The sequence below is a fragment of the Coregonus clupeaformis genome, unplaced genomic scaffold (genome assembly GCF_020615455.1).
Source record: "Coregonus clupeaformis isolate EN_2021a unplaced genomic scaffold, ASM2061545v1 scaf0050, whole genome shotgun sequence".
In the NCBI taxonomy this organism is placed as follows: Eukaryota; Metazoa; Chordata; class Actinopteri; order Salmoniformes; family Salmonidae; genus Coregonus; species Coregonus clupeaformis.
Genome location: NW_025533505.1, coordinates 910,810 through 929,620, shown reverse-complemented (window position 1 = coordinate 929,620; position 18,811 = coordinate 910,810). Strand labels below are relative to the sequence as shown.

At 45.2% G+C, this 18,811-nt stretch overlaps 1 protein-coding gene across 2 annotated transcripts in view; it reads right to left on the bottom strand.

The window, feature by feature from the left end:
• The window catches only part of mctp2b (multiple C2 domains, transmembrane 2b), a 161,112-nt gene that overhangs the window by 72,555 nt on the left and 69,746 nt on the right, over positions 1-18,811 (bottom strand). For both annotated transcript variants that reach the window (XM_041869467.2, XM_041869468.2), the window contains exons 5-10: positions 14,409-14,551; positions 14,227-14,303; positions 10,754-10,868; positions 6,977-7,006; positions 3,503-3,667; positions 3,128-3,258 (exon numbers count right to left, since the gene is read on the bottom strand). In XM_041869467.2, coding sequence (XP_041725401.1) covers positions 3,128-3,258; positions 3,503-3,667; positions 6,977-7,006; positions 10,754-10,868; positions 14,227-14,303; positions 14,409-14,551 — 661 coding nt within the window. The remainder of the gene's footprint in view (positions 1-3,127; positions 3,259-3,502; positions 3,668-6,976; positions 7,007-10,753; positions 10,869-14,226; positions 14,304-14,408; positions 14,552-18,811) is intronic.

Sequence of the window (18,811 nt, the reverse complement as noted above, 5' to 3'; positions counted from 1 at the left end):
TTGCAAAAATCAGAAATTTTCTGTCCAAAAATGATGCAGAAAAATTAATCCATGCATTTGTTACTTCTAGGTTAGACTACTGCAATGCTCTACTTTCCGGCTACCCGGATAAAGCACTAAATAAACTTCAGTTAGTGCTAAATACGGCTGCTAGAATCCTGACTAGAACCAAGAAATTTGATCATATTACTCCAGTGCTAGCTTCCCTACACTGGCTTCCTGTTAAGGCAAGGGCTGATTTCAAGGTTTTACTGTTAACCTATAAAGCGTTACATGGGCTTGCTCCTACCTATCTTTCCGAGTTGGTCCTGCCGTACATACCAATACGTACGCTATGGTCACAAGACGCAGGCCTCCTAATTGTCCCTAAAATTTCTAAGCAAACAGCGGGAGGCAGGGCTTTCTCCTATAGATCTCCATTTTTATGGAACAGTCTGCCTACCCATGTGAGAGACGCAGACTCGGTCTCAACCTTTAAGTCTTTACTGAAGACTTATCTCTTCAGTAGGTCATATGATTGAGTGTAGTCTGGCCCAGGAGTGTGAAGGTGAACGGAAAGGCTCTGGAGCAACGAACAGCCCTTGCTGTCTCTGCCAGGCCGGTTCCCCTCTCTCCACTGGGGTTCTCTGCCTCTAACCCTGTTACAGGGGCTGAGTCACTGGCTTGCTGGTGCTCTTTCATGCCGTCCCTAGGAGGGGTGCGTCACTTGAGTGGGTTGAGTTACTGACGTGATCTTCCTGTCTGGGTTGGCGCCCCCCCTTGGTTTGTGCTGTGGTGGAGACCTCTGTGGGCTATACTCGGCCTTGTCTCAGGATTGTAAGTTGGTGGTTGAGGATATCCCTCTAGTGGTGCGGGGGCTGTGCTTTGGCAGAGTGGGTGGGGTTATATCCTTCCTGTTTGGCCCTGTCCGGGGTTTCTTCGGATGGGGCCACAGTGTCTCCGGACCGCTCCTGTCTCAGCCTCCAGTATTTATGCTGCAGTAGTTTATGTGTCGGGGGCTGGGGTTAGTTGGTTATACCTGGAGTACTTCTCCTGTCTTATCCAGTGTCCTGTGTGAATTTAAGTATGCTCTCTCTAATTCTCTCGTTCTCTCTTTCTCTCTGAGAACCTGAGCCCTAGGACCATACGTCAGGACTACCGGGCATGCTGACACCTTGCTGTCCCCAGTCCGCCTGGCCTTGCTGCTATTCCAGTTTCAACTGTTCTGCCTGCGGTTACGAAACCCCTACCTGTCCCAGACCTGCTGTTTTCAACTCTTAATGATCGGCTATGAAAAGCCAACTGAGAGACCTGAGCCCTAGGACCATACGTCGGGACTACCGGCCGTGGTGACTCCTTGCTGTCCCCAGTCCGCCTGGCCTTGCTGCTATTCCAGTTTCAACTGTTCTGCCTGCGGTTATGGAACCTCTACCTGTCCCAGACCTGCTGTTTTCAACTCTTAATGATCGGCTATGAAAAGCCAACTGAGATTTATTCCTGATTATTATTTGACCATGCTTGTCACTTATGAACATTTTTGAACATCTTGGCATGGTTCTGTTATAATCTCCACCCGGCACAGCCAGAAGAGGACTGGCCACCCCTCATAGCCTGGTTCCTCTCTAGGTTTCTTCCTAGGTTTTGGCCTTTCTAGGGAGTTTTTCCTAGCCACCGTGCTTCTACACCTGCATTACTAGCTGTTTGGGGTTTTAGGCTGGGTTTCTGTACAGCACTTCGAGATATTAGCTGATGTACGAAGGGCTATATAAAATAAAATTGATTGATTGATTGATTGATTCTAAAGTGATCCAGAATGACCCATGTTGTAACTCACAAATCAGTGGTACCATTCACTTGACATCATAACGATTCTAAAGTGATCCAGAATGACCCATGTTGTAACTCACAAATCAGTGGTACCATTCACTTGACATCATAACGATTCTAAAGTGATCCAGAATGACCCATGTTGTAACTCACAAATCAGTGGTACCATTCACTAGACATCATAACGATTCTAAAGTGATCCAGAATGACCCATGTTGTAACACACAAATCAGTGGTACCATTCACTAGACATCATAACGATTCTAAAGTGATCCAGAATGACCCATGTTGTAACTCACAAATCAGTGGTACCATTCACTAGACATCATAACGATTCTAAAGTGATCCAGAATGACCCATGTTGTAACACACAAATCAGTGGTACCATTCACTAGACATCATAACGATTCTAAAGTGATCCAGAATGACCCATGTTGTAACTCACAAATCAGTGGTACCATTCACTAGACATCATAACGATTCTAAAGTGATCCAGAATGACCCATGTTGTAACACACAAATCAGTGGTACCATTCACTAGACATCATAACGATTCTAAAGTGATCCAGAATGACCCATGTTGTAACTCACAAATCAGTGGTACCATTCACTAGACATCATAACGATTCTAAAGTGATCCAGAATGACCCATGTTGTAACTCACAAATCAGTGGTACCATTCACTAGACATCATAACGATTCTAAAGTGATCCAGAATGACCCATGTTGTAACTCACAAATCAGTGGTACCATTCACTAGACATCATAACGATTCTAAAGTGATCCAGAATGACCCATGTTGTAACTCACAAATCAGTGGTACCATTCACTAGACATCATAACGATTCTAAAGTGATCCAGAATGACCCATGTTGTAACTCACAAATCAGTGGTACCATTCACTAGACATCATAACGATTCTAAAGTGATCCAGAATGACCCATGTTGTAACACACAAATCAGTGGTACCATTCACTAGACATCATAACGATTCTAAAGTGATCCAGAATGACCCATGTTGTAACTCACAAATCAGTGGTACCATTCACTAGACATCATAACGATTCTAAAGTGATCCAGAATGACCCATGTTGTAACTCACAAATCAGTGGTACCATTCACTAGACATCATAACGATTCTAAAGTGATCCAGAATGACCCATGTTGTAACTCACAAATCAGTGGTACCATTCACTAGACATCATAACGATTCTAAAGTGATCCAGAATGACCCATGTTGTAACTCACAAATCAGTGGTACCATTCACTAGACATCATAACGATTCTAAAGGGATCCAGAATGACCCATGTTGTAACTCACATGCCGTAACACTCCTCATATTTGCGTCCCTCTTTGTTCCAGACCTCTATCTCCAGAACCCCAGGACCATCCGGGAACCGGTTGAAGTCAAACCTCTCCCTCCACTGGGGGTTGGCCTTCTTGGGCTGGTTCTGAACACAGGAGGGGAGAGAGGACTTAGAGGCAGAGAGAGTGTGTGTGTGTGTGTGTGATCGTGTGTGTGTATGTGTGCGTGAGAGTGTGTGTGTATGTGTGTGTATGTGTGTGTGATCGTGTGAGTGTATGTGTGTGTATTTGTGCGTGAGAGTGTGTGTGTGTGCGTGAGAGTGTGTGTGTATGTGTGTGTGTATGTGTGTGTGTGATAGTGTGTATGTTTGTCCTCATCCATTCTCCTACCCTGCTCCTGTATCTCTGCTCCCCCAGTCTGAATCGTACAAACAGCTCTCCAGGTCCGTCCTGTGGCAGGTCCTGCCCCTCCACCAGGGTCACCCTCACGACACCTGACCACAGCTGGGACTTCCTCAGAGACTCTGAGAGACGACCACTCTGGGCCACTGGAGACTGGAGGGAGGAAGAGGAGGACAGGACAGTCAGTGATAGACGACCACTCTGGGCCACTGGAGACTGGAGGGAGGAAGAGGAGGACAGGACAGTCAGTGATAGACGACCACTCTGGGCCACTGGAGACTGGAGGGAGGAAGAGGACAGGACAGTCAGTGATAGACGACCACTCTGGGCCACTGGAGACTGGAGGGAGGAAGAGGAGGACAGGACAGTCAGTGATAGACGACCACTCTGGGCCACTGGAGACTGGAGGGAGGAAGAGGAGGACAGGACAGTCAGTGATAGACGACCACTCTGGGCCACTGGAGACTGGAGGGAGGAAGAGGACAGGACAGTCAGTGATAGACGACCACTCTGGGCCACTGGAGACTGGAGGGAGGAAGAGGAGGACAGGACAGTCAGTGATAGACGACCACTCTGGGCCACTGGAGACTGGAGGGAGGAAGAGGAGGACAGGACAGTCAGTGATAGACGACCACTCTGGGCCACTGGAGACTGGAGGGAGGAAGAGGAGGACAGGACAGTCAGTGATAGACGACCACTCTGGGCCACTGGAGACTGGAGGGAGGAAGAGGACAGGACAGTCAGTGATAGACGACCACTCTGGGCCACTGGAGACTGGAGGGAGGAAGAGGACAGGACAGTCAGTGATAGACGACCACTCTGGGCCACTGGAGACTGGAGGGAGGAAGAGGAGGACAGGACAGTCAGTGATAGACGACCACTCTGGGCCACTGGAGACTGGAGGGAGGAAGAGGAGGACAGGACAGTCAGTTCTATTGATAACCTGTTCAGATAACATGCTATATCAGCAGTACTATACATTGTGTTATAGCACAGATAAGCATGAGGTAGGAATACTAGTTGTATTGATCTTGATACTCATATAATAATTGACCCACTTTAATAATACTGTAATAACAGCAGCCAGTGAATGACTTCATCAATCAGACACACAGACAGAAGCAGGCTAGTCTTCTGACTTCAGCCTCCAAAACGGCACCCTATTCCCTATACAGTGTGCAGTATATTCCCCTCAGTGCTCTGGTCTAAAGTAGTGCACTATGTAGGGAATAGGGTGCCGTTTGTGATGCAGACTAAGACTCATCATGAGATAGAGAAATATATTTAGCTCCTATTCAATTCAGCAGGTTGAGCAGCAGTATCTTCAGTGACACAAATTGCACCCTATTCCCTATGTAGTGCACTACTTTAGACCAGAGAATGGTACCCTATTCCCTATATAGTGCACTACTTTAGACCAGAGAATGACACCCTATTCCCTATATAGTGCACTACTTTAGACCAGAGAATGGCACCCTATTCCCTATGTAGTGCACTACTTTAGACCAGAGAATGGTACCCTATTCCCTATATAGTGCACTACTTTAGACCAGAGAATGGTACCCTATTCCCTATGTAGTGCACTACTTTAGACCAGGTACCATGGGGAATAGGGTGCCATTTGGGACGCGGCACCTGTCTCAGAGCAATCATCTTCTGGCTCTACCTGAGCTTAATTACAAATGCAGGGGAGAAAATGATGTTTAAATAACTGTTTCATATGGTACGCACATAGCGGAGGACAACAAACTGAAAAGAAATAGAACTAACCTGCTACATGTTGTCTTTAACATCATCAAATCAAACAATATATCATTCATTTAATTTAAAGTTATTAGTAGGGTTGTGGCAGTAACTTATTCTAAAACACTAAACGGTTTCTTGGTGGTATACTGCCCTCTAGGTTTCTTGGTGGTATACTGCCCTCTAGGTTTCTTGGTGGTATACTGCCCTCTAGGTTTCTTGGTGGTATACTGTCCTCTAGGTTTCTTGGTGGTATACTGTCCTCTAGGTTTCTTGGTGGTATACTGCCCTCTAGGTTTCTTGGTGGTATACTGCCCTCTAGGTTTCTTGGTGGTATACTGTCCTCTAGGTTTCTTGGTGGTATACTGCCCTCTAGGTTTCTTGGTGGTATACTGCCCTCTAGGTTTCTTGGTGGTATACTGCCCTCTAGGTTTCTTGGTGGTATACTGCCCTCTAGGTTTCTTGGTGGTATACTGTCCTCTAGGTTTCTTGGTGGTATACTGCCCTCTAGGTTTCTTGGTGGTATACTGTCCTCTAGGTTTCTTGGTGGTATACTGCCCTCTAGGTTTCTTGGTGGTATACTGTCCTCTAGGTTTCTTGGTGGTATACTGCCCTCTAGGTTTCTTGGTGGTATACTGCCCTCTAGGTTTCTTGGTGGTATACTGCCCTCTAGGTTTCTTGGTGCTATACTGCCCTCTAGGTTTCTTGGTGGTATACTGCCCTCTAGGTTTCTTGGTGGTATACTGCCCTCTAGGTTTCTTGGTGGTATACTGCCCTCTAGGTTTCTTGGTGGTATACTGTCCTCTAGGTTTCTTGGTGGTATACTGCCCTCTAGGTTTCTTGGTGGTATACTGCCCTCTAGGTTTCTTGGTGGTATACTGCCCTCTAGGTTTCTTGGTGGTATACTGCCCTCTAGGTTTCTTGGTGGTATACTGCCCTCTAGGTTTCTTGGTGGTATACTGCCCTCTAGGTTTCTTGGTGGTATACTGCCCTCTAGGTTTCTTGGTGGTATACTGTCCTCTAGGTTTCTTGGTGGTATACTGTCCTCTAGGTTTCTTGGTGGTATACTGCCCTCTAGTGTAGAAATAAAAAGGACCAATGTCCAGCTTTTATGGGACCGTAATTCAGTTCATCTAAATGAATTGTTTCAATTATGTGCAACTGTGAGTTTTGGATCATAAGTCATTAAATAGGGGTGTTAGTACACTAGAGTTGATATAGTATATTAGGGTTAGGGTTAACTGTGAGTTTTGGATCATAAGTGATTAAATAGGGGTGTTGGTACACTAGAGTTGATATAGTATATTAGGGTTAGGGTTAACTGTGAGTTTTGGATCATAAGTGATTAAATAGGGGTGTTAGTACACTAGAGTTGATATAGTATATTAGGGTTAGGGTTAACTGTGAGTTTTGGATCATAAGTGATTAAATAGGGGTGTTGGTACACTAGAGTTGATATAGTATATTAGGGTTAGGGTTAACTGTGAGTTTTGGATCATAAGTGATTAAATAGGGGTGTTGGTACTCTAGAGTTGATATAGTATATTAGGGTTAGGGTTAACTGTGAGTTTTGGATCATAAGTGATTAAATAGGGGTGTTGGTACACTAGAGTTGATATAGTATATTAGGGTTAGGGTTAACTGTGAGTTTTGGATCATAAGTGATTAAATAGGGGTGTTAGTACACTAGAGTTGATATAGTATATTTGGTTGACTCACCCTGATACTCCTCTTCCTCTTAGGCCACTTCTGCAACAGCAAAACAGAACAACACACTGGCACAGTTAGTAGAGGAACAACAGAACAACACACTGGCACAGTTAGTAGAGGAACAACAGAACAGCACACTGTCTCCGTTAGTAGAGGAACAACAGAACAACACACTGTCACAGTTAGTAGAGGAACAACAGAACAACACACTGTCTCAGTTAGTAGAGGAACAACAGAACAACACACTGGCACAGTTAGTAGAGGAACAACAGAACAACACACTGTCTCAGTTAGTAGAGGAACAACAGAACAACACACTGGCACAGTTAGTAGAGGAACAACAGAACAACACACTGGCACAGTTAGTAGAGGAACAACAGAACAACACACTGGCACAGTTAGTAGAGGAACAACAGAACAACACACTGGCACAGTTAGTAGAGGAACAACAGAACAGCACACTGGCACAGTTAGTAGAGGAACAACAGAACAACACACTGGCACAGTTAGTAGAGGAACAACAGAACAACACACTGTCTCAGTTAGTAGAGGAACAACAGAACAACACACTGTCTCAGTTAGTAGAGGAACAACAGAACAACACACTGGCACAGTTAGTAGAGGAACAACAGAACAACACACTGTCTCAGTTAGTAGAGGAACAACAGAACAACACACTGGCACAGTTAGTAGAGGAACAACAGAACAACACACTGGCACAGTTAGTAGAGGAACAACAGAACAACACACTGGCACAGTTAGTAGAGGAACAACAGAACAACACACTGGCACAGTTAGTAGAGGAACAACATAACAACACACTGGCACAGTTCGTAGAGGAACAACAGAACAACACACTGGCACAGTTAGTAGAGGAACAACAGAACAACACACTGGCACAGTTAGTAGAGGAACAACAGAACAACACACTGTCTCAGTTAGTAGAGGAACAACAGAACAACACACTGGCACAGTTAGTAGAGGAACAACAGAACAACACACTGGCACAGTTAGTAGAGGAACAACAGAACAACACACTGGCACAGTTAGTAGAGGAACAACAGAACAACACACTGTCTCAGTTAGTAGAGGAACAACAGAACAACACACTGGCACAGTTAGTAGAGGAACAACAGAACAACACACTGTCTCAGTTAGTAGAGGAACAACAGAACAACACACTGTCTCAGTTAGTAGAGGAACAACAGAACAACACACTGGCACAGTTAGTAGAGGAACAACAGAACAACACACTGGCACAGTTAGTAGAGGAACAACAGAACAACACACTGGCACAGTTAGTAGAGGAACAACAGAACAACACACTGGCACAGTTAGTAGAGGAACAACAGAACAACACACTGGCACAGTTAGTAGAGGAACAACAGAACAACACACTGGCACAGTTAGTAGAGGAACAACAGAACAACACACTGGCACAGTTAGTAGAGGAACAACAGAACAACACACTGGCACAGTTAGTAGAGGAACAACAGAACAACACACTGGCACAGTTAGTAGAGGAACAACATAACAACACACTGGCACAGTTCGTAGAGGAACAACAGAACAACACACTGGCACAGTTAGTAGAGGAACAACAGAACAACACACTGGCACAGTTAGTAGAGGAACAACAGAACAACACACTGGCACAGTTAGTAGAGGAACAACAGAACAACACACTGGCACAGTTAGTAGAGGAACAACAGAACAACACACTGGCACAGTTAGTAGAGGAACAACAGAACAACACACTGGCACAGTTAGTAGAGGAACAACATAACAACACACTGGCACAGTTCGTAGAGGAACAACAGAACAACACACTGGCACAGTTAGTAGAGGAACAACAGAACAACACACTGGCACAGTTAGTAGAGGAACAACAGAACAACACACTGTCTCAGTTAGTAGAGGAACAACAGAACAACACACTGGCACAGTTAGTAGAGGAACAACAGAACAACACACTGGCACAGTTAGTAGAGGAACAACAGAACAACACACTGGCACAGTTAGTAGAGGAACAACAGAACAACACACTGTCTCAGTTAGTAGAGGAACAACAGAACAACACACTGGCACAGTTAGTAGAGGAACAACAGAACAACACACTGTCTCAGTTAGTAGAGGAACAACAGAACAACACACTGTCTCAGTTAGTAGAGGAACAACAGAACAACACACTGGCACAGTTAGTAGAGGAACAACAGAACAACACACTGGCACAGTTAGTAGAGGAACAACAGAACAACACACTGGCACAGTTAGTAGAGGAACAACAGAACAACACACTGGCACAGTTAGTAGAGGAACAACAGAACAACACACTGGCACAGTTAGTAGAGGAACAACAGAACAACACACTGGCACAGTTAGTAGAGGAACAACAGAACAACACACTGGCACAGTTAGTAGAGGAACAACAGAACAACACACTGGCACAGTTAGTAGAGGAACAACAGAACAACACACTGGCACAGTTAGTAGAGGAACAACAGAACAACACACTGTCACAGTTAGTAGAGGAACAACAGAACAACACACTGGCACAGTTAGTAGAGGAACAACAGAACAACACACTGGCACAGTTAGTAGAGGTACAACAGAACAACACACTGGCACAGTTAGTAGAGGAACAACAGAACAACACACTGGCACAGTTAGTAGAGGAACAACAGAACAACACACTGGCACAGTTAGTAGAGGAACAACAGAACAACACACTGGCACAGTTAGTAGAGGAACAACAGAACAACACACTGGCACAGATAGTAGAGGAACAACAGAACAACACACTGGCACAGTTAGTAGAGGAACAACAGAACAACACACTGGCACAGTTAGTAGAGGAACAACAGAACAACACACTGGCACAGTTAGTAGAGGAACAACAGAACAACACACTGGCACAGTTAGTAGAGGAACAACAGAACAACACACTGGCACAGTTAGTAGAGGAACAACAGAACAACACACTGGCACAGTTAGTAGAGGAACAACAGAACAGCACACTGTCTCAGTTAGTAGAGGAACAACAGAACAACACACTGGCACAGTTAGTAGAGGAACAACAGAACAACACACTGGCACAGTTAGTAGAGGAACAACAGAACAACACACTGGCACAGTTAGTAGAGGAACAACAGAACAACACACTGGCACAGTTAGTAGAGGAACAACAGAACAACACACTGGCACAGTTAGTAGAGGGACAACAGAACAACACACTGGCACAGTTAGTAGAGGGACAACAGAACAACACACTGGCACAGTTAGTAGAGGAACAACAGAACAACACACTGGCACAGTTAGTAGAGGAACAACAGAACAACACACTGTCTCAGTTAGTAGAGGAACAACAGAACAACACACTGGCACAGTTAGTAGAGGAACAACAGAACAACACACTGGCACAGTTAGTAGAGGAACAACAGAACAACACACTGGCACAGTTAGTAGAGGAACAACAGAACAACACACTGGCACAGTTAGTAGAGGAACAACAGAACAACACACTGGCACAGTTAGTAGAGGAACAACAGAACAACACACTGGCACAGTTAGTAGAGGAACAACAACATGCAAGTATATATGTAGAATATGTCAAAACATATGGTAGACATCATAGCTGGGGTCAATTCCATCAAACTCAGTCCAATCCGGAAATAAACTGAAACTCCAATTCCAGTTCTAATTTTCTTCAAAGCTTCTCTACGAGAAACAAATGGAACTGACCCCAACCCTGCTAGATATGGTATATTGTATTGTCTAGTTCCTTACAGAGTTCCTCTGGTTGTCTCCATCCCTCAGAGAGAGAGACATGTCCAGCATGATGACTCCCATGTCGTCCTCCAGACTGTTGGGGTCATCCAGAGGCACAGACAGCTCACACACCCTGGGGATACATAGGGGATAGCTTAGAATAAAACATGGTTCAGTTATGAATCAACAGACATGCCAGGTTGGAGAGGATCTGTCTCATTATGAAGACATGCCAGGTTGGAGAGGATCTGTCTCATTATGAAGACATGCCAGGTTGGATAGGATCTGTCTCATTATGAAGACATGCCAGGTTGGATAGGATCTGTCTCATTATGAAGACATGCCAGGTTGGAGAGGATCTGTCTCATTATGAAGACATGCCAGGTTGGATAGGATCTGTCTCATTATGAAGACATGCCAGGTTGGAGAGGATCTGTCTCATTATGAAGACATGCCAGGTTGGAGAGGATCTACTCATTATGAAGACATGCCAGGTTGGAGAGGATCTGTCTCATTATGAAGACATGCCAGGTTGGATAGGATCTGTCTCATTATGAAGACATGCCAGGTTGGAGAGGATCTGTCTCATTATGAAGACATGCCAGGTTGGATCGGATCTGTCTCATTATGAAGACATGCCAGGTTGGAGAGGATCTGTCTCATTATGAAGACATGCCAGGTTGGATAGGATCTGTCTCATTATGAAGACATGCCAGGTTGGAGAGGATCTGTCTCATTATGAAGACATGCCAGGTTGGAGAGGATCTGTCTCATTATGAAGACATGCCAGGTTGGAGAGGATCTGTCTCATTATGAAGACATGCCAGGTTGGAGAGGATCTGTCTCATTATGAAGACATGCCAGGTTGGAGAGGATCTGTCTCATTATGAAGACATGCCAGGTTGGAGAGGATCTGTCTCATTATGAAGACATGCCAGGTTGGAGAGGAACTGTCTCATTATGAAGACATGCCAGGTTGGAGAGGATCTGTCTCATTATGAAGACATGCCAGGTTGGATAGGATCTGTCTCATTATGAAGACATGCCAGGTTGGATAGGATCTGTCTCATTATGAAGACATGCCAGGTTGTATAGGATCTGTCTCATTATGAAGACATGCCAGGTTGGATAGGATCTGTCTCATTATGAAGACATGCCAGGTTGGATAGGATCTGTCTCATTATGAAGACATGCCAGGTTGGATAGGATCTGTCTCACTATGAAGACATGCCAGGTTGGATAGGATCTGTCTCATTATGAAGACATGCCAGGTTGGATAGGATCTGTCTCATTATAAAGACATGCCAGGTTGGATAGGATCTGTCTCATTATGAAGACATGCCAGGTTGGAGAGGATCTGTCTCATTGTGAAGACATGCCAGGTTGGATAGGATCTGTCTCATTATGAAGACATGCCAGGTTGGATAGGATCTGTCTCATTGTGAAGACATGCCAGGTTGGAGAGGATCTGTCTCATTATGAAGACATGCCAGGTTGGATAGGATCTGTCTCATTATGAAGACATGCCAGGTTGGAGAGGATCTGTCTCATTATGAAGACATGCCAGGTTGGAGAGGATCTGTCTCATTATGAAGACATGCCAGGTTGGAGAGGATCTGTCTCATTATGAAGACATGCCAGGTTGGAGAGGATCTGTCTCATTATGAAGACATGCCAGGTTGGAGATGATCTGTCTCATTATGAAGACATGCCAGGTTGGAGGGGATCTGTCTCATTATGAAGACATGCCAGGTTGGATAGGATCTGTCTCATTATGAAGACTTGCCAGGTTGGAGAGGATCTGTCTCATTATGAAAACATGCCAGGTTGGATAGGATCTGTCTCATTATGAAAACATGCCAGGTTGGATAGGATCTGTCTCATTATGAAGACATGCCAGGTTGGATAGGATCTGTCTCATTATGAAAACATGCCAGGTTGGATAGGATCTGCCTCATTATGAAGACATGCCAGGTTGGATAGGATCTGCCTCATTATGAAGACATGCCAGGTTGGATAGGATCTGTCTCATTATGAAAACATGCCAGGTTGGATAGGATCTGTCTCATTATGAAGACATGCCAGGTTGGAGAGGATCTGTCTCATTATGAAGACATGCCAGGTTGGATAGGATCTGTCTCATTATGAAAACATGCCAGGTTGGAGAGGATCTGTCTCATTATGAAGACATGCCAGGTTGGATAGGATCTGCCTCATTATGAAGACATGCCAGGTTGGATAGGATCTGTCTCATTATGAAAACATGCCAGGTTGGATAGGATCTGTCTCATTATGAAAACATGCCAGGTTGGATAGGATCTGTCTCATTATGAAGACATGCCAGGTTGGATAGGATCTGTCTCATTATGAAGACATGCCAGGTTGGAGAGGATCTGTCTCATTATGAAGACATGCCAGGTTGGATAGGATCTGTCTCATTATGAAGACATGCCAGGTTGGATAGGATCTGTCTCATTATGAAGAAATGCCAAACATGGTAAAACATGGTTCAGTTAGCCTCTGTTAACTTAGCATAGTCACTATTCAGTTAGCCTCTGTTAACTTAGCGTAGTCACTATTCAGTTAGTCTGGGTTAATTTAGCGTAGTCACTATTCAGTTTAGCCTGGGTTAATTTAGCATAGTCACTATTCAGTTTAGCCTGGGTTAATTTAGCATAGTGGTTATGTATAAGATTACTGTATTGATCATATTCCACTTGAAACTGAAATGTGATTAGGTTGCTGGCTCGCCTGTCTAATCTCTAGGCTACCCGCTGCCCGAGTTACAACAGAGGGAGTCATGGACAACTCACAACAAACCATCATCATCTCCTGTTACAACAGAGGGAGTCGTAGACAACTCACAACAAACCATCATCATCTCCTGTTACAACAGAGGGAGTCGTAGACAACTCACAACAAACCATCATCATCTCCTGTTACAACAGAGGGAGTCGTAGACAACTCACAACAAACCATCATCATCTCCTGTTACAACAGAGGGAGTCGTAGACAACTCACAACAAACCATCATCATCTCCTGTTACAACAGAGGGAGTCGTAGACAACTCACAACAAACCATCATCATCTCCTGTTACAACAGAGGGAGTCGTAGACAACTCACAACAAACCATCATCATCTCCTGTTACAACAGAGGGAGTCGTAGACAACTCACAACAAACCATCATCATCTCCTGTTACAACAGAGGGAGTCGTAGACAACTCACAACAAACCATCATCATCTCCTGTTACAACAGAGGGAGTCGTAGACAACTCACAACAAACCATCATCATCTCCTGTTACAACAGAGGGAGTCGTAGACAACTCACAACAAACCATCATCATCTCCTGTTACAACAGAGGGAGTCGTAGACAACTCACAACAAACCATCATCATCTCCTGTTACAACAGAGGGAGTCGTAGACAACTCACAACAAACCATCATCATCTCCTGAAAATGGTGACATTTTAAAATGTGACACTCACTTTTCCAGCTCCAGATCACTGAGGAGAACGTAGCTGGATCCCATGAAGTCATCCACGGTCAGATCCCGGTCATACACCTGCAAGGTAGACCAGATGAAGAGGGTTAGCAGAGAGCAGAAACACTCTTCTCACCAGAGGGGCCCCTACTGGGCCCCACACATGGGGTATGTCCTAACCCCTACCTTAATATACAGTCTCTGGTCCAGGTCTCTGACAGGGAAAGAGAAGGACTCGTTCCATGTTGGGTTGAGGTTCTTATAAACCACTTTGCTCTTGTAGAGTGTCTTCCCATCCAGTTTAAACTTCACATAAGGATCACTTGTACCTGAGAATGGACAAAACATGGAAATATTATATTTCTATGAGTGGACTGATGACTTCATCATACACTGTGGACCTGATTTAATGTCATTATTGTGTGGTGACCTCAGAGGCCTTGTGGTTAGTGTGTTTGCCTTGAGATTGGAAGGTTGGCGGTTTGATCCCCTAGTCTGGGTCCTAGTCTGTTCAGCTATCATTCCACTCCACACACATACATTCACACTACATATCCATGACTGCTGCTATTGGACTCATACTATTACTGCACTAGTTATGTCAGAATTCATCACTTTGCTGTCTATTTCCCCTTCTGGGCACGTGTGAAAATCCTACTGTCCTATAGTGTGAATATCCTACTGTCCTATAGTGTGAATATCCTACTGTCCTATAGTGTGAATATCCTACTGTCCTATAGTGTGAATATCCTACTGTCCTATAGTGTGAATATCCTACTGTCCTATAGTGTGAATATCCTACTGTCCTATAGTGTGAATATCCTACTGTCCTATAGTGTGAATATCCTACTGTCCTATAGTGTGAATATCCTACTGTCCTATAGTGTGAATATCCTAATGTCCTATAGTGTGAATATCCTACTGTCCTATAGTGTGAATATCCTACTGTCCTATAGTGTGAATATCCTACTGTCCTAATAGTGTGAATATCCTACTGTCCAATAGTGTGAATATCCTACTGTCCTATAGTGTGAATATCCTACTGTCCTATAGTGTGAATATCCTACTGTCCTATAGTGTGAATATCCTACTGTCCTAATAGTGTGAATATCCTACTGTCCTATAGTGTGAATATCCTACTGTCCTATAGTGTGAATATCCTACTGTCCTATAGTGTGAATATCCTACTGTCCTATAGTGTGAATATCCTACTGTCCTATAGTGTGAATATCCTACTGTCCTATAGTGTGAATATCCTACTGTCCTAATAGTGTGAATATCCTACTGTCCTATAGTGTGAATATCCTACTGTCCTATAGTGTGAATATCCTACTGTCCTATAGTGTGAATATCCTACTGTCCTATAGTGTGAATATCCTACTGTCCTATAGTGTGAATATCCTACTGTCCTATAGTGTGAATATCCTACTGTCCTATAGTGTGAATATCCTACTGTCCTATAGTGTAAATATCCTACTGTCCTATAGTGTGAATATCCTACTGTCCTATAGTGTGAATATCCTACTGTCCTATAGTGTGAATATCCTACTGTCCTATAGTGTGAATATCCTACTGTCCTATAGTGTGAATATCCTACTGTCCTATAGTGTGAATATCCTACTGTCCTATAGTGTGAATATCCTACTGTCCTATAGTGTGAATATATCCTACTGTCCTATAGTGTGAATATCCTACTGTCCTATAGTGTGAATATATCCTACTGTCCTATAGTGTGAATATCCTACTGTCCTAATAGTGTGAATATCCTACTGTCCTATAGTGTGAATATCCTACTGTCCTATAGTGTGAATATATCCTACTGTCCTATAGTGTGAATATCCTACTGTCCTATAGTGTGAATATCCTACTGTCCTATAGTGTGAATATATCCTACTGTCCTATAGTGTGAATATCCTACTGTCCTATAGTGTGAATATATCCTACTGTCCTATAGTGTGAATATCCTACTGTCCTAATAGTGTGAATATCCTACTGTCCTATAGTGTGAATATCCTACTGTCCTAATAGTGTGAATATCCTACTGTCCTAATAGTGTGAATATCCTACTGTCCTATAGTGTGAATATATCCTACTGTCCTATAGTGTGAATATCCTACTGTCCTATAGTGTGAATATCCTACTGTCCTATAGTGTGAATATATCCTACTGTCCTATAGTGTGAATATCCTACTGTCCTAATAGTGTGAATATCCTACTGTCCTAATAGTGTGAATATCCTACTGTCCTAATAGTGTGAATATCCTACTGTCCTATAGTGTGAATATCCTACTGTCCTATAGTGTGAATATCCTACTGTCCTATAGTGTGAATGCATGGGAGGGCAGGGCACAATTGTTATTAGTCTACAGTACATATATTTAATAATACATTCCCTCAAGTGGGGGGGGCACAAGCATTTTTGGGTGCGGGCCCGGCCCCCTATGGCCCGCCCATAGCGACGGGTGTGCTGTGTACCAGACCCGTCGCCAGACCTCAGGGCAGGGCACCTATGGCCCGCCCATAGCGACGGGTGTGCTGTGTACCAGACCCGTCGCCAGACCTCAGGGCAGGGCATCTATGGCCCGCCCATAGCGACGGGTGTGCTGTGTACCAGACCCGTCGCCAGACCTCAGGGCAGAGCACCTATGGCCCGCCCATAGCGACGGGTGTGCTGTGTACCAGACCCGTCGCCAGACCTCAGGGCAGGGCACCTATGGCCCGCCCATAGCGACGGGTGTGCTGTGTACCAGACCCGTCGCCAGACCTCAGGGCAGGGCACCTATGGCCCGCCCATAGCGACGGGTGTGCTGTGTACCAGACCCGTCGCCAGACCTCAGGGCAGGGCATCTATGGCCCGCCCATAGCGACGGGTGTGCTGTGTACCAGACCCGTCGCCAGACCTCAGGGCAGGGCACCTATGGCCCGCCCATAGCGACGGGTGTGCTGTGTACCAGACCCGTCGCCAGACCTCAGGGCAGGGCATCTATGGCCCGCCCATAGCGACGGGTGTGCTGTGTACCAGACCCGTCGCCAGACCTCAGGGCAGGGCATCTATGGCCCGCCCATAGCGACGGGTGTGCTGTGTACCAGACCCGTCGCCAGACCTCAGGGCAGGGCACCTATGGCCCGCCCATAGCGACGGGTGTGCTGTGTACCAGACCCGTCGCCAGACCTCAGGGCAGGGCATCTATGGCCCGCCCATAGCGACGGGTGTGCTGTGTACCAGACCCGTCGCCAGACCTCAGGGCAGGGCATCTATGGCCCGCCCATAGCGACGGGTGTGCTGTGTACCAGACCCGTCGCCAGACCTCAGGGCAGGGCACCTATGGCCCGCCCATAGCGACGGGTGTGCTGTGTACCAGACCCGTCGCCAGACCTCAGGGCAGGGCATCTATGGCCCGCCCATAGCGACGGGTGTGCTGTGTACCAGACCCGTCGCCAGACCTCAGGGCAGGGCACCTATGGCCCGCCCATAGCGACGGGTGTGCTGTGTACCAGACCCGTCGCCAGACCTCAGGGCAGGGCACCTATGGCCCGCCCATAGCGACGGGTGTGCTGTGTACCAGACCCGTCGCCAGACCTCAGGGCAGGGCACCTATGGCCCGCCCATAGCGACGGGTGTGCTGTGTACCAGACCCGTCGCCAGACCTCAGGGCAGGGCACCTATGGCCCGCCCATAGCGACGGGTGTGCTGTGTACCATGTGTATCCTGTGCATACGACTAATAGACTGGACTGGACTAATGATTCATGGAAGGCAAACAATAAGCAGGAAGAGATTTCACTGGGAGTCAGGAACAAAAACAGGATTCATCTCAATCTCAACACAATGTCGCTATATTCAATATACTATATTCAGTCAGCTTCCAGCTCACACTTCATGTCATTTCTTAGTACTGAGAGAGTTTCTTCAAGAGGAAGTGGTTTTGTTGATGGGCTCAATGTGAGACAGCATTGTTTCCTAAGAGAACCAGTAATGAGAACTCAGTATCCATGGTGCAACAATTAGAAGAGCAAGGTTGAAAACCAAGTCAACTGTTAAGAGAAGCCAATGTCTTTACTAATCTAGACATGAACAGGAGCCAATGTCTTTACTAATCTAGACATGAACAGGAGCCAATGTCTTTACTAATCTAGACATGAACAGGAGCCAATGTCTTTACTAATCTAGACATGAAAAGGAGCCAATGTCTTTACTAATCTAGACATGAACAGGAGCCAATGTCTTTACTAATCTAGACATGAACAGGAGCCAATGTCTTTACTAATCTAGACATGAACAGGAGCCAATGTCTTTACTAATCTAGACATGAACAGGAGCCAATGTCTTTACTAATCTAGACATGAACAGGAGCCAATGTCTTTACTAATCTAGACATGAAAAGGAGCCAATGTCTTTACTAATCTAGACATGAACAGGAGCCAATGTCTTTACTAATCTAGACATGAACAGGAGCCAATGTCTTTACTAATCTAGACATGAACAGGAGCCAATGTCTTTACTAATCTAGACATGAAAAGGAGCCAATGTCTTTACTAATCTAGACATGAACAGGAGCCAATGTCTTTACTAATCTAGACATGAACAGG